Below are 13,923 nucleotides of genomic sequence, written 5' to 3'. Positions count from 1 at the left end.
GAGAGTTCTCGCTTGGGATATGAGGTCTGCAATGCCGTCATTTGAGGTGATTTGCTGCGTTGAATGGAACTCGTCAGCCACTCCAGGGCCTGTCAGCGTCAGGCTCTTCACACCGGAATCGATTGAATACAATTTCGGCCCCTGGCGTGGAGGAGGCCGCGGTCTGCATTTGGTGGAGCGAGAGAAGCAGAAGTGGCGTCATATTTTCATGAAGTTAGTTGAGACACATTGATTTTTAGTACGGTAAAAAGCTCTTTTTTTTGTTTGTGTGAAAAGGTAAAATACCTTGCCATTGCCAGATTTACAAAAACCATGAGGCCTTACATTGAAGTAATCAACTTACAGTGCTTTCTGGAAGCACAACGTGTGCTGGTCTTTATTAACACACGCAGAAACAAATGAAAGTTTTCACACTGAAGCAAAGGTATGGAAAACGAGCACTATACCCTGTCTCGGTTATCTCTGGAGCAAGCAAACGAAAAAAAAGTCTCTGCGCAAGTAGTGACGCGAGACGGCTACACCAATGAACACGAGAGAGAGAATGGGATTGCGTGAAGGGGGAAAGCTACTGCAGTACGTAAAGCTTCTCTCTGTTCAACCCCCCTCTGTCGCTACCTGCGGCCTTGCTCCAGAGCTAGAGGGACAGGGTATAGGTAAAGGCGGAACGAAGTTGTCATTAATCGATTGGATACAGGACTTGGTCGGTGCCAATGGGCAGAGTGGGTCCATCGTCAAAATGTAATGGACAAATTTCGTGATAAAAATAAAATGCAAGTAGACCTACATTCAGTGATCGAATTGGGCTGGCATACCATTAAGATGCCAAAAAGCATACCGGCAGTAGATTTTTCAAAATGTACTTAAACTTACTGATTAGTGTATTTATTTATTTGTTTATTATTACTTATTTACTAAAACATGACACACCCGTCACTCATTACGCAGATTGTTTTAGGAACACCTGCAGAAGTGAGTGGTTTAATGTCTGATACTTTTGAGTTGTTTTTTAAGTCCACTTTATGCACAGTAAGGCTAATCGGGACTGGACCTACAGTTTTAAAGTGGTATCCGAACCACTATGTGCCTCCACGGGTATCGAATCCGGGACCCCTCGATTACAAGGCGACGACGTCACCACTGAGCCATCTGGGAGGCATTTAAAGTCTGAAACATTATTAGTTATTACAATTTGTGGTGATAAAAGAGAGAGAATGAGAATCGATGTATTATTTAAGACATCACAAAAAAAATGTTTCAAAAGACAGGCCTGTGCATACGAGAATACTGGCAGTAATTTATTTTCATTCGGTCACTGCCTACATTTGTAAATATTGATGAGTATGATGGTAAACCTTGGAAGATTCGATCACAGTATTTTTAGCAGCACCCTCTGCTAACCTCAGGATTATGACACTATGCAGTATAATGGTATAATTTTCCGATTTTTCCTTAAGGCATTTTTAATCATTACCGTATCACGTTATGAAACATGACAAAACCTAAAATTTGACACATTTTCAATGCAATATATGAATACACGTATACCTGGCGTTCCATTTACTCTGTATTCTGATTCACTATTTGGGTCCATTTAAATTTATTAAGCTACCTTGATGTTACGTACAAATGTTCAGACATTGAAGATTTTGGTCAGGTCTTTTTTGCATCAAATTGGGAAATTCTTTTTTCCACATATAATATTGATTGATTGAATATTTATATTACTTCGCTTTTCTAATCACGGAGATGAGGACGAATGGTAATAAGATGAAATTGATGAAAGAACAATCACAAACACACATGGATAGAACACCCCCTCCCACATACATATAATGGGCAACGTTGTTACGTTCCTAGTAACTTTCCTCACCCTTAACTCCTATAGTCGGGAGCATTGAGGCTCTAAAGGTCTACACTGAAACTTATCTTCAGGGTAGGTGTAGAACAAATACAACTAAAGTCGTGAAGTTTGAATCAAATGTTTATTTAAAGCTTGAGTACTTACAGCCAATGGTTAGGTAACTCGTAACTGGAACTTGAAGATCCTTTGTTAGTAGATAATTTAAAACTTACTAGAAAGGTCAAACTAGGGTGGCTCAAGCCTAGGTTTTACAGAAGAGCGGCATACACATGTTCACTTCTTCCCAGACTTGGAATTATCACCCGAGACGGCCAATTTAGGCTTTTAGAGAAGAGCGGCTAACACTTGGTTCACTTCTTCCTAGATTAGACCGTTCCTATTTGGCCAGTCTAGGTTTTACAGAAGAGCGGCTTACACCTATTCACTTCTTCCTAGACTGACACCAGAACAGACCTCCTCACAAACCAAACTGCTTCGTATTTATACCCAAAGTTCCAGCCTCGAAGACCTGCCTTTAGGTAATTTCTTATTACAATATCCCAAATTATAACAGAAGGATATTTTAAAAATACATAGTTTGGCTATTAATAATTTACAAAGAAAGTTTACATATTCATTTGAGTTAACAATTATTTCTTTAACGTTGATAAAATCTTGCATTTTGGAAATATACAAATTTAAATGTTCCGCCATTAATTTAATTACAATTAGGTTAGTTCATCAAACATTGATAATCTTTGATTGGCGAATCTATATTTACATCATAATAAATGCCCGTTATCTTAAGCGAGCTAACTACATTAGATTGCTACAGAAAGGTGAATACATTAGTTCGACAACGCCTTGATTGGCGCGTTCATATTTGCGTCACAACCTGAGCCATACAACATGTAGACATAGGCATTAACAAGAACTTGAGGTAACACTATATCAATTTTTCTTTAACATGTAACTGCAAAGTTTCAAAATAAGTAAGGTCGTAACAACTTTTCGATTCTGCCCCCCCCCCCCCAAGTTAGGCTTCAAATTCGATTCTGCCCTCCCCTCCTCCAAAGTTAGGCACCCAAGTTACACCCATGTCGGTACATCACTGTCATACGAGGCAAATAAATCCCTTTCTATAGGTTGTGAACAAATACTTTCGCTCGTGACCATGAAGACAAACGTCACCCTGTTGAACAAGGAAGCAACCACATCCTCCACTCATCAATCACCGACATAATGTCTACATTTTTCCGGAAACACGTCTTACTGAATTTCCCGCCACAAGGATGTATGCAAAAATCATGAAAAGTTACGCATGTACGCAATTTAAAAACAATCCTCCCGAACATGTTCGCATTTCCATAGATACTGTTTCCAATAAGTACACAGGAAATCATGGCTGTGTTTTTTTAAAATTCCTACCACTACGCATTGCTCGTCTGTCCTTTGTCTTTATGCCTTTCTCAACTACAAGGAAAGTCGACCTTCCATCATGAAAATAAGTAATAAATTGTTTTATTAAAATTCACTCTAATTACCATACTTGAAAATAATACGAAGTTATGATAACGAATAAATCAGAAGGTAAATCAGAAGTAACAATTGACAGTATAAGTTATATGGCAAAACACTTATAGTAGCAGGGATCCAGAGTTTGAAAATAATATCATTTTTAGTAAATAGGTGTAACATCCTTTGAGATAATCAGTATTATCAACATAAAATTCATTTTTACTTGTGCAAAGCACACAGTTTAACTGGCGATACATTCTATCTACGTAACGAAACCCGAACGTATTTGTAACTTCAATAGTTCGAGCAATGGTATGAATCTCCATCGATAAAGAATAGTATGTGTTCAACTTTTATGATACTCTTAGAATTTTATTTTTAGTTATACAAATTATAAAAATATAAGTGTTTTTGTATTCACTTCCGAGTAAATCACAGATATTTTTTGCACGTATGTTTCAAAGTTTATATTGTACACAATGATGCATTTAAAATATTTCACTCAGATTGCATGGAAAAGTACTACAACTGAAGAAATATTTCGAAGTGAGTGTCTCCCCCTCCTCTGAACTTTTCAAAACTTTGCAAACACTGTCTCAATTCAGCCGAACTCCGTAGCGGAGTGGTTAGCACAGCGCCCTACGATTCCAAGGGTCCCGGGTTCGAATCCGGCATGGGTGTCCTTTGTGAGTGTCTCTTCATCAATTTCATCATATCATCATTCATTCTCATATTTGCGATTAGTCAAAAGTGGCAGAAAGATGAAGTAAAAAAAAAAGGTTCTAGAGGTTCTAGAAATTTGGTCAAGTTTTCGGTGTTATTACTTAAATAGCTCTTTTTGAGTACGAATTTGGCTATTCTTAGAATGTAAATATACTAAGTATTTATAAATTACGTGTAAATGTTATCGTAAGATTACATGACATAGGTTAGAACCAATGTTCTAAAGTACATAAAACCGCAAGGACATAGTTTAGTTTATTGACTGGAAGCGGAAGTTGATGAAATGTCATCTTTTTTCTGACATCTCGGACACGATGCCCATTAAATATACACAATATTACACTTGGTCTAGAACCCAAGAAAGGCAATTTTAAAATGCATTTTTTTTGCCAATTTTCAGATTTTAGGTCATTTCCCCCGATTTTTGGCATTTTCTCGTCATTTTTCGCAATATTCGGTGTATTGTTTCGTCATATTTTGTCACTTCTTTCATTTTGGTAATATTCTTGAGTCTGGCTGACAACAGAGAAGATTCTCGTTTGAGAACCCCCGAAAGACAATGGTGGTGCACTGCAACTCTCTGCAAGGTAAGTGAAACAAATCGTTAAATATTTAGAAAGTGCTTGTATCTGAGTTATTTCAAACAATTTCTGATGTTAAAAATTATTTTTCCGACGTACTTTTTCCTAGGGGGCCGTGTCTATGAACCCTTTCCCGGATGCGTCCCTAATTTTGGTTTCCCTATTTTTTATACAATTTGTTAAATTTCTAAACAAAAATTGTCTTACGTGGATCGTGATAATTTCTTCTTCTTCACAGTGCCACAGAAACACACCACACTACATCACCAGGCAAAGATGCGGGAAATTAATGCATTTCACACCAATTCATTCAGTGTATATGACTTTTTCATTAAATTGTTTTAAAATTATTGGGTTGTTTCCATTGGAAATCCTCGTTGCATATTTTAATTGAATTTGGTGTTGTTGTTTTTTTGAAAGCAAGATTGCATTTTGTTTAATTTCCTTTTCATTTCAATTTTTAACCTGAAACTAACAAATTTAATGGTCATTTTTTTACGTCATTTTCCCCATTTTTTAGGACATTCTATAGGTCATATACCAATATTTTTTAGGTCATTTAACTTCCGCTCCCTACTGATAGCATATATACAAATTTGTCTAACCCCAAAAAATCCCAAATTGAAATCTCAAATACGCCACTCAGTGTCCACCTCCCCCCCCCCCTCCAGCCCCACAAGCAAAATGCTTAATTCGCACAGTGCCATTATGTTAGTAAGGGAGTGTAGAAGAGGGTTTTGTGCATTAGAAATGCGTCGATAAAGGCATAAAGCTTTGTCTAGAGAAGAAAGGACCGAAGGCTTTAATCCTAGACGGAGCATAGAGCCTATTTAGCAAAGAGGATTCGTTCCGTTGGCAAGCATGAAATGAAACTGAATCGTAACTGCATAACCGTAATGAATAACAGTAGAAACTGTTCAGCTTTTGCACATTTTTTCCGGTTTACTAAATGCGGGCAGCAATGAATTATGCTTTAGTTTCGCCGCGATGGAGAATTACAAGGCTGGCTCTTTGTTTCGCTTTTAAGTCCGGAGCCGTGGCGGCTTGCGATAATAGAATACCAACACGTTTATTAACGAGTAATACAACTACATCGTAAGCATAATGTAACAAAAGAAAATGAAAGTGCCGATTTTACATTTGTTAATTAAGGAAAAGTCTCCAAGGTCACAATTATGTTAATGACAATTCCATGCCAAGGTTTTCCCAGTTTTCATACGAAAGTGTTTATTTATATTTTTATGAAAATTGCAGAGCGAGTCATGGTCTTTTTTAACACAATGTAAAATTAAAGCTTCAAGTAATAGTAGTAAACGCATAACAGCTTACCTGGTATATCCCACGTTATCCAAAACCAATGCATCCACCAGTGTAGAGTCATATTTTATGATGTGACGTCATCATGGGATATTTTATGAACTGAAAGAAAAGTAGCTCAAGTTAAATAAAGCATTAACAAAGATCATACATAACATTAATATTTTGTACATATTTAGTTAAAAATTATTTTTAATCTGTACGACAAATGCCGGACATTCAAGGTTGTTTCATATCCTTAGAAAATTGTACCGAGACATAAGATTAGAGCTGAGTCGACACCGATGCCGATACCGGTGGTATCGATATCAGAAAGTATGGGTTGGAGGTTTCTTTACAGATGCCTGCCGATACTTTTCCGTCATTTTGATCTTTCACGGAGTCCTCAAAAATGCCGTGTGGCACTTTGGAGGAGTGTAATTATCCTGGAGATGCTGCAAAATACGAGTTTCTTTTAATTTTGCATCAGTTTTGTGTCAAAAAACTAAATTTGTGATAACGTAACATGTAATTTAATATTCTGATGTAATTCTCAAGTATTTTTAAAGCAAAAATGTTGGTAAATTGATGCACATAATTACAATTAGAGTGGAACACTAACATTAAAATGTATTTTGAACAACTTTTAATTATTACAGTTTTCAAGCATCGGTATCGGTGAAAGGATCGGTTCAAAGTGGTATCGGCTCGGCCCTACTTAAGACAGTATCGATCTTGAACTCACTCGTTTTTTCTGTTTTGTATTTCTTATATTACGTCACTTTCCTGCTACTTATGGGTAATGCCGACTGCGAGGATGATTGATGATTATACGAAAGTGATACTCATGAAGAAACACCCACCATCACGCCAGCGTCATGGCGCTCACGTCTCCAATCATTATGCATCTTTCTTCTATAGTTCAACTAATTAAAATAATAGAATGTTGTTGATTTGTCTTTCCCCGACAAAGTTTAGTCCATTCACACAAGGGTGTTCGAAGGAGCTACAGCAACCGCTTACTATAGAATCTGTCTTTGCGCGTGAAATTCTCACATACAATAATAATAATAATAATAATAACATCGTCTTTATTAGAGCGGGCATGTTTGTGCTTCTAGGGCCGTTCTTACAACAGACCCTTGTCAAATACAATGGAATAAAGGGTATACATTGGAAAAATAAAAGCATGAAAAGGATTAAAAATCAATATAAATAAGAACAATTATATATACATAACGTACATGTATATATAATGAGAAAAAAATATTTACCTATAAATAGGTATCTAATGTGTCTTTAGTACATATAGTTAGGGGTATACGGTATCCGAAAAGTTGGGACCGGGGACGGGAAAAAAAATTCCCGTACCGATCCCGACTTCGGGAAACGACTTCCCGACTTTTCGGGATCCCGAGCAGTCGGGAAATACCGAATGGTCATTTTAAAAAGACGTTAATTCTCGACGTTTTCTGCATTGCAAGTGTCTGCAACAAAATTGTTAATTTTTATTCCAGAAATGCAAAAATAATCACTCAAGGTGAAAATGATGTGTTGAATTCGAGATTTCCAGAGCTTCGGGAAATTGCGAATTTTTCCCGTCCCGAATGTCGGGTTTTAAACATTTCCCGTCCAACATTCTCTGCCGCACACCCATTCGTACAGTACTAATATTCAGTAGCTCTGGAACAATGAATAATATAATAATAATAATAATGAAGAGAATTAAAATAATGAAATTATAAGATTAATATGCTTACAGTTGCTAAATGTTGCAGTGGGTATTTTTATGATCCACTCAGTGGCCCTGTATGAAGGTAGCCTTAATGCAACTTGTATTACGAATCTTGGTATTACGTTATTTTGTTGCTGCTATGAGCTTCTATAAAGATTAAAATCATGTTTTCGTCATGTGCATAGGAATCAGGAGGTGGGAGACGGCCACTCGTCCACAGACGTATAAAACCAACAACAGATCGTAAATTATCGTAAGAGGCAAGAGTTAATAGCAATCGCCCTTTCCCCATGATGCTGATCACGTGCCGATGAACCCACACATTTCTACAGCTTCACTGAACTCATAAACACACAAAGAATATATGGTGACAGCTATAAAATGTCATCCATTTCCCAGGAGGGGAAATCGAAAATTAGCCACTTAATCAGTGTTCGAATTGACGGGGGATGCGGGGGTTTCCCTCCCACCAAAAAAAAAATGCCCCGGCAAAATAAAACGACGATTTTTATCCCTGCCAGGGATGCTTTTATTCCCTCAAAGAAAATTGAACTGAAAGCATATATGAGGTATTATACCATTTCTTAACTATGAAACAAACACAATTGAAAAATCATTCGTCTCATCAAAGATTTCCGTGCCGAAAAATATGAAGCCTTGTGTATTGAAGGAGGGCACCATTCTGCACCGAGACAACAGCAGGCTGTTTTCGACTTTAGGTTTCATGGCATAGTCCTCATATTTTACATGTATTAAAGCGTTCGAAATAAACTTGCAGGTAGATTAGATGTACGTCAAGTTTCAACTTGTCAATAGAAATTTGGTCAAGGTTTGGGTGTCACTAGTTCGATAGCGCTTTTTGTGTATGAGTTGTTGTTGTTATTATTATTATTTCTTTTTTAGAATGTGAATACACAACGTTTCTCTATATTACGTGCAATTGTTCCAAGATTTAATGACTTAGGTTAGAAGGCATGTTCCAAGGTGGTTAAAACCTCAAGTTAATAGTTTACATTACCGACTGGTTAACACATATACAAATTTGCATACCGGTCAAGGGTTCGATATCCAGTGTTGGCATATAGCAGTTCGTATCGCACTCTAAACTGTAGGTCCAGTCCTGATTAGAGTTTCCGTCCCCGAAGTGGACTTAAAAACAAACTCAAACAAACAAATTTGCTGCCCAAAAGTACTATCTACCAAAAGGAAACGACAAATACGCCACCGAGTGGGTATCCCCCCGCGCCACAAAACAAAAAAGGTTAATTCGCACAGTGCACTTAATATATGCAAATATACGACTTCATAAAAATAAGAGTGAAGGAAATTGGAAAAAAAGGGGGGAAATTCACTGATATATTATTTCTAAAGTTTCCTGAACTTGATGGAAGTGATGTATCGGGCGTTCTTCTCGGTCTTGAAGTATTCTCGTTTCTCGGTCTCCTCTGCACTGTCGAGAAATTCTCAGTACAAAATTTGAAAGCTGCTACTAATTCACAGGTGCCGAATATATGAGTAGCTGCACTCACCTTCGAATCGTGTGTGCTTCTTGGTCTTCTCCCGATACGAGAGCTCTTTGATTCGACTAGAAAAAATCCTAGTCTCACCATCGTCGACATTTCTCTCCTCCCCCCCCCTCTTCCACGCCTTTTAACTTTTCACAAACGCCTAAGTTATAGTCTTCTCCTGCTGAATCTAGATTTACAGTCAATTTTTTTTAGCATTTTTTTTCTTTGTATCTGCATTTTATGAAATACTAGCTGATTACCCGGCGTTGCCCGGGTATTTATTTATCCCAATCTTCTATTAGACAGGAAAATAATAAATTCTAACTATAGTGTAAAATGTAAGTAATTTTAAATGTTATCGTGAATGTCACCAATTAGCTTAGCGACTCCGAAAACTATGGATTTGACACTAATCTAGGTCATTTGTGGCATTTTATTTTTCACCCCCTCTCACCCCCCATGCCGATAGGTGATGAACTTGGAGTTAAACCGCATTGGGAGTGCCATGAAAACTATGGATTCCATTCGCAACACAGCCTGAATGTTAGACAACTCGAGAAACACTATCGTTGTGCGGATTGCATAGTCACGGATGTCTGTTTGAGCGGAATTTAATATCGGAGGTTCTTGATTATTTTTACATGTCACCCCTTCCCACCCCACCCTAGGGGTACCAGGGGTTCAAGTGATACGTGTACCAAGTTTGGTTGAAATTCCTCCAGGCGTTCGAAAGTTATGCCGGAACAAACAAATATACACATCCACACATACATCCATGTTTATATATAGTATAGAAGGTATATAATTTGGCTTAGATTTAAAATATCGTTCTCACGTACTTCTTTCCCTTAACTTACAAATACATGATGGCAATTGTTTGTGTAATAGATTGCCCATTTCGATTATGTGCTCGCTGTGAAGTAATAGACGACACAAACGCACAATATTGTTTTATCATACACCACATAAATATTTCAATTGCATGTACATATGCAAGATCACCTGAGGATTTCTGATATATATAATGAAAGCATTAGTTCTATTGTTTAAGATTGAAAACAAAGAAGTAATTAACTGATTTTAATTCGTATATCTCTATGTTGAGAGTTATGCAGAGAGGTGTTTTGTTAACCTGTTAATGATTGCATTGTTCAAGAAAGAAATTACGCCTTAACAATGTATATTGGATTATCAAGGTCATATAGTTGTGATCCACACATTGAAAATACGAGAAGTCACGCTGCTCCAAGGCCCGCCAAGCAGATGCCAGTCCTAACATCTGATGCGACCAACTTTTAGATCTTTGTCTAGCTGAAAATATCTGGTCACATTACGAAAAGTTACGGCACCGAATCCACCTGGGCAAAAGTACTCATTCATCATTTTCATATAATCATCAAGCATCATTGTCTTCGCTATTAGCTAAAAGTGGCAAAATAAGACAAATATAAATACGAATCGTCATACTGATCACACAATTTCTACAGCACAGCTAACATTAATAATATTTAGCACGGTGTTAAGAATAGAAGCAGATTGCCTATGTGGAGCAGTGGTCAGAGTAACACGCCAGTGGTTCCAGGCTCGAACCTTGGTTCGATTGATTGATTGATTTGCTTTATTTTACTTCGTTTTTTGTGCCACTTTTGGATAATTTGCGAAGATGGGGATGAGTGATGATATGATGAAATTGATGAATCCATGCCCAGGCCGGGATTCGAACCCGGGACCCCTGGCGTCGTAGCATAGCGCGATGTGCTAACCACTCCGCCACTGGGGACGGACGAACCTTGGTTCGAGGCATGTATATATATATATATATATATATATATATATATATATATATATATATATATATATATATATATAGCATATAAGATGTATCACTGTTTTTGCCCCGTTATCCATCATCATTCATCCTCATCGTCGCAATTACTCAAAGTTGTACAACAGGAATATAAAATATGTACGAAAGGTAGGTAAAGTTCCCCGTACATACAGCACCTGACGAAAGCACATTCACATATTCAAAGATATAATAACATCATAGATGTTTCACAATCTAGCTACTGCAGTGTTGGTTGGGCCCCACACATTCTCGATCTCGGCCATTTTGAAGGTGATGTGATCAGCACCACGCTCCGGCCGCCTTTCCTCCCCCCCCCCCCCAGAGTTGCCACCAGGTACCCGTTGATTTGAGCCTGGGTAAGCCCCAGAGCCGTTTTTTACGGGGACACAATGTAAAATAACCAAACTAGAAATAAAGAAAGTAAGAGGAGCGAACTTGAACTATTGGCTTTTAAAATGGAAATTCACAGCCCAATCGCATTTCAGAACAGACCTTGGATAAGGACGGGACGTAAAAAGAACCACGTGAGCACTGGAGTGTTGTAACTGAAAGGACGAAAAAACAGGTTTCCACACCTACCGCGCCTGGTGTTGGGAAAAACTGTCGGGATGAATGAATTTGCGGGTCTCGGTTACAGGTATACATTTGTCACAGGTCAGCGGTTTAAGTCCCACCGGAGTGTAAACAAGCGGTTTGGACTACACCGCATCACGCTTTCTTGGGAACATTTGCATACAATATGGAATGCGAGCTCAACCACTGGACCTCCCGGTTTCCTGGATTATATTACTACTTGTACAGACATAGGCGTGCGCACGGGGGTTTGTTAGGGTGGCAAATCCCCCCCCCCCCCAAATCATGGACGTCCGCAGATTTTTTCTACGGAGGGACAAGTAAGGTATTTTTTCATGAGCCATATCACCCCGATTATAGTGTTGCCTCCTCAAAAAACACGACTTGAATTTGAAATCATTGCATTCCTGCATTCCCATTACAATAATTAATGTAAATTACTATGACTGAAATCAAATTGTTCGTGTGAAAATGTACTTTTAGGTTGATATTAGATTTCTAAGGGGGAGATATGGCCATACTTGCCCCCCTTCCAGACGTCCATGCCCCTATATTTCACCTAGAAATTTAGGATAGAGGAATCTTATCGCTGTTATTAAACGATATTATACTCTTAAAGAAAATGAAGTATTTTCAAGCCGATGAAAGTTCAAAGCAATTACAGGGGAAGGGGGTGGAGTGGCGCAACCACAGGGGGGCAAGGTGCATAGCCCCCCCCCCACAACCTTGGACGGAAATCAATTTTAGGGGGCAAACATGGAAGTAAAGGAAAGCAAGACTAGCAGAATCTAAGAGTAGCAGGACAAAAGGATACTCAAGATGGGATTAGTTTTCACGTCTCTCTTGCATTATTTCTTCCAGACTGCCAAGAGCACCTGCAAAAGGAGGGGTGCACAGAGCTGCAATTGCTCCCTCGATTTCAAATTATACAAATAAAAATACATTTCGTAAACTTTTCTTCCTCGCTTCGCTCGCAATATCTGCTTTTCTTTCAGTCTTGTCAAGTTCAGAGCCGTGGCCAGGGGTCGGCGGGAGTTGGCCCTCGACGCCGAACGGTCTAAATAAAAAAAAATGTAAAAGATAATGCCATGGCATTCCATGAAATTTTTTGCGCGATATAAAATCAATACTGTTTTCATTTTGCAAAGATTTGGATCTAAAAATATTCTTGCTCGCTTCGCTCGCAATTTCTCTTCTGTGCTGCATTGTAAATTACCAGGGAGAGGTAGGAACAACTAAACTAAGTATTACTGCTAGACGGTCGGGTGGGTGGGGGGTTATATACACACACACACACATCAATGCAATAGAACTAAAACATTGAGATAAAATAAGGTTTTTCGATCCCAACTGAACTTTCGTCAAGGCTTTTGCCCCCCTAATCACAGGGTCTGCGCACGCCTATGTGTACAGAGTATCGTAAATTTGTCTCCACCACAAAATTAACCCTCAATAATACAGGGTGTACACGATGATCCTCCAGTGTTTCGACGCAATGTTAAAAATCAGAAAATAAAGTTACGGCAATCCAGTCTATTGTATTTGGTATCATATACGCTCAAGTTTATGTGTTGTTGTTTTTTTAGTTCGCACGCGTTATGCTTGGCAGCGCTGTCGTCGCTTTTGTGAAGATGGCGTCTTCTCAAGAGAAAGCACTGACAAGCCTGCGAAAGTCGATCAGGTAAGCCACCACGTTGCCCAGATATCACTTCTTCCTCCGGGGATATGTTAAGGACGCAGTTTACTCAACGAAGGTGCCAAACGTGAATGCTTTACGTGACCGAATTGTTGCTGCCATTGATACCATCCCTGACGACGTGCTGCAGTGCGAAGTGGAATACCGGCTAGACATCCTTCTTGTCAATAAAGGTGATCACATAGAAGTGTGGTAATTTTTTGCAAGAACCTTTTTCAGTTGCTCTTTGCAATAAAATTACCAAAAAATTTAATGTGCAGGTGTGTTCGTTTTAATTTTCCATCACTTCAAAATCCCGGAGGTTTAACGTGTACTCCATGTATACACACACACACACAGACACACATACCTACGGAAATATAATTGAGGTTTTTTCACGGAAAGGAATAAGCGTTTTCTTGCATACATAGTCGTTCGACTTGCATATATGACCCTGAGTCACAGGCACTCACTCTCTCTCTCTCTCTCTCTCTCTCTCTCTCTCTCTGTGTATTTTTGTTATTTTATGTCGCTTTTCTACTACTTTCGGCTAATCGCGATGAGTGGATTAGATAAAATTGATGAAGGGACAGAAAAACACTCAAGAAGCTTTAGGTAGGTATTG

At 38.5% G+C, this 13,923-nt stretch overlaps 1 protein-coding gene across 3 annotated transcripts in view; it reads right to left on the bottom strand.

The window, feature by feature from the left end:
- The window catches only part of LOC145997213 (uncharacterized), a 156,044-nt gene that overhangs the window by 50,179 nt on the left and 91,942 nt on the right, over positions 1-13,923 (bottom strand). For all 3 annotated transcript variants that reach the window (XM_083133974.1, XM_083133975.1, XM_083133976.1), the window contains exon 2: positions 5,992-6,081. In XM_083133974.1, coding sequence (XP_082990100.1) covers positions 5,992-6,043 — 52 coding nt within the window. In that variant the 5' untranslated portion in view covers positions 6,044-6,081. The remainder of the gene's footprint in view (positions 1-5,991; positions 6,082-13,923) is intronic.

The sequence above is a fragment of the Lepisma saccharinum genome, chromosome 13, assembly GCF_977018435.1.
Source record: "Lepisma saccharinum chromosome 13, izLepSacc3.1, whole genome shotgun sequence".
Lineage (NCBI taxonomy): Eukaryota > Metazoa > Arthropoda > Insecta > Zygentoma > Lepismatidae > Lepisma > Lepisma saccharinum.
Note: the sequence above shows the minus strand (reverse complement) of the source record. Positions and strands in the feature narration are given on the sequence as shown.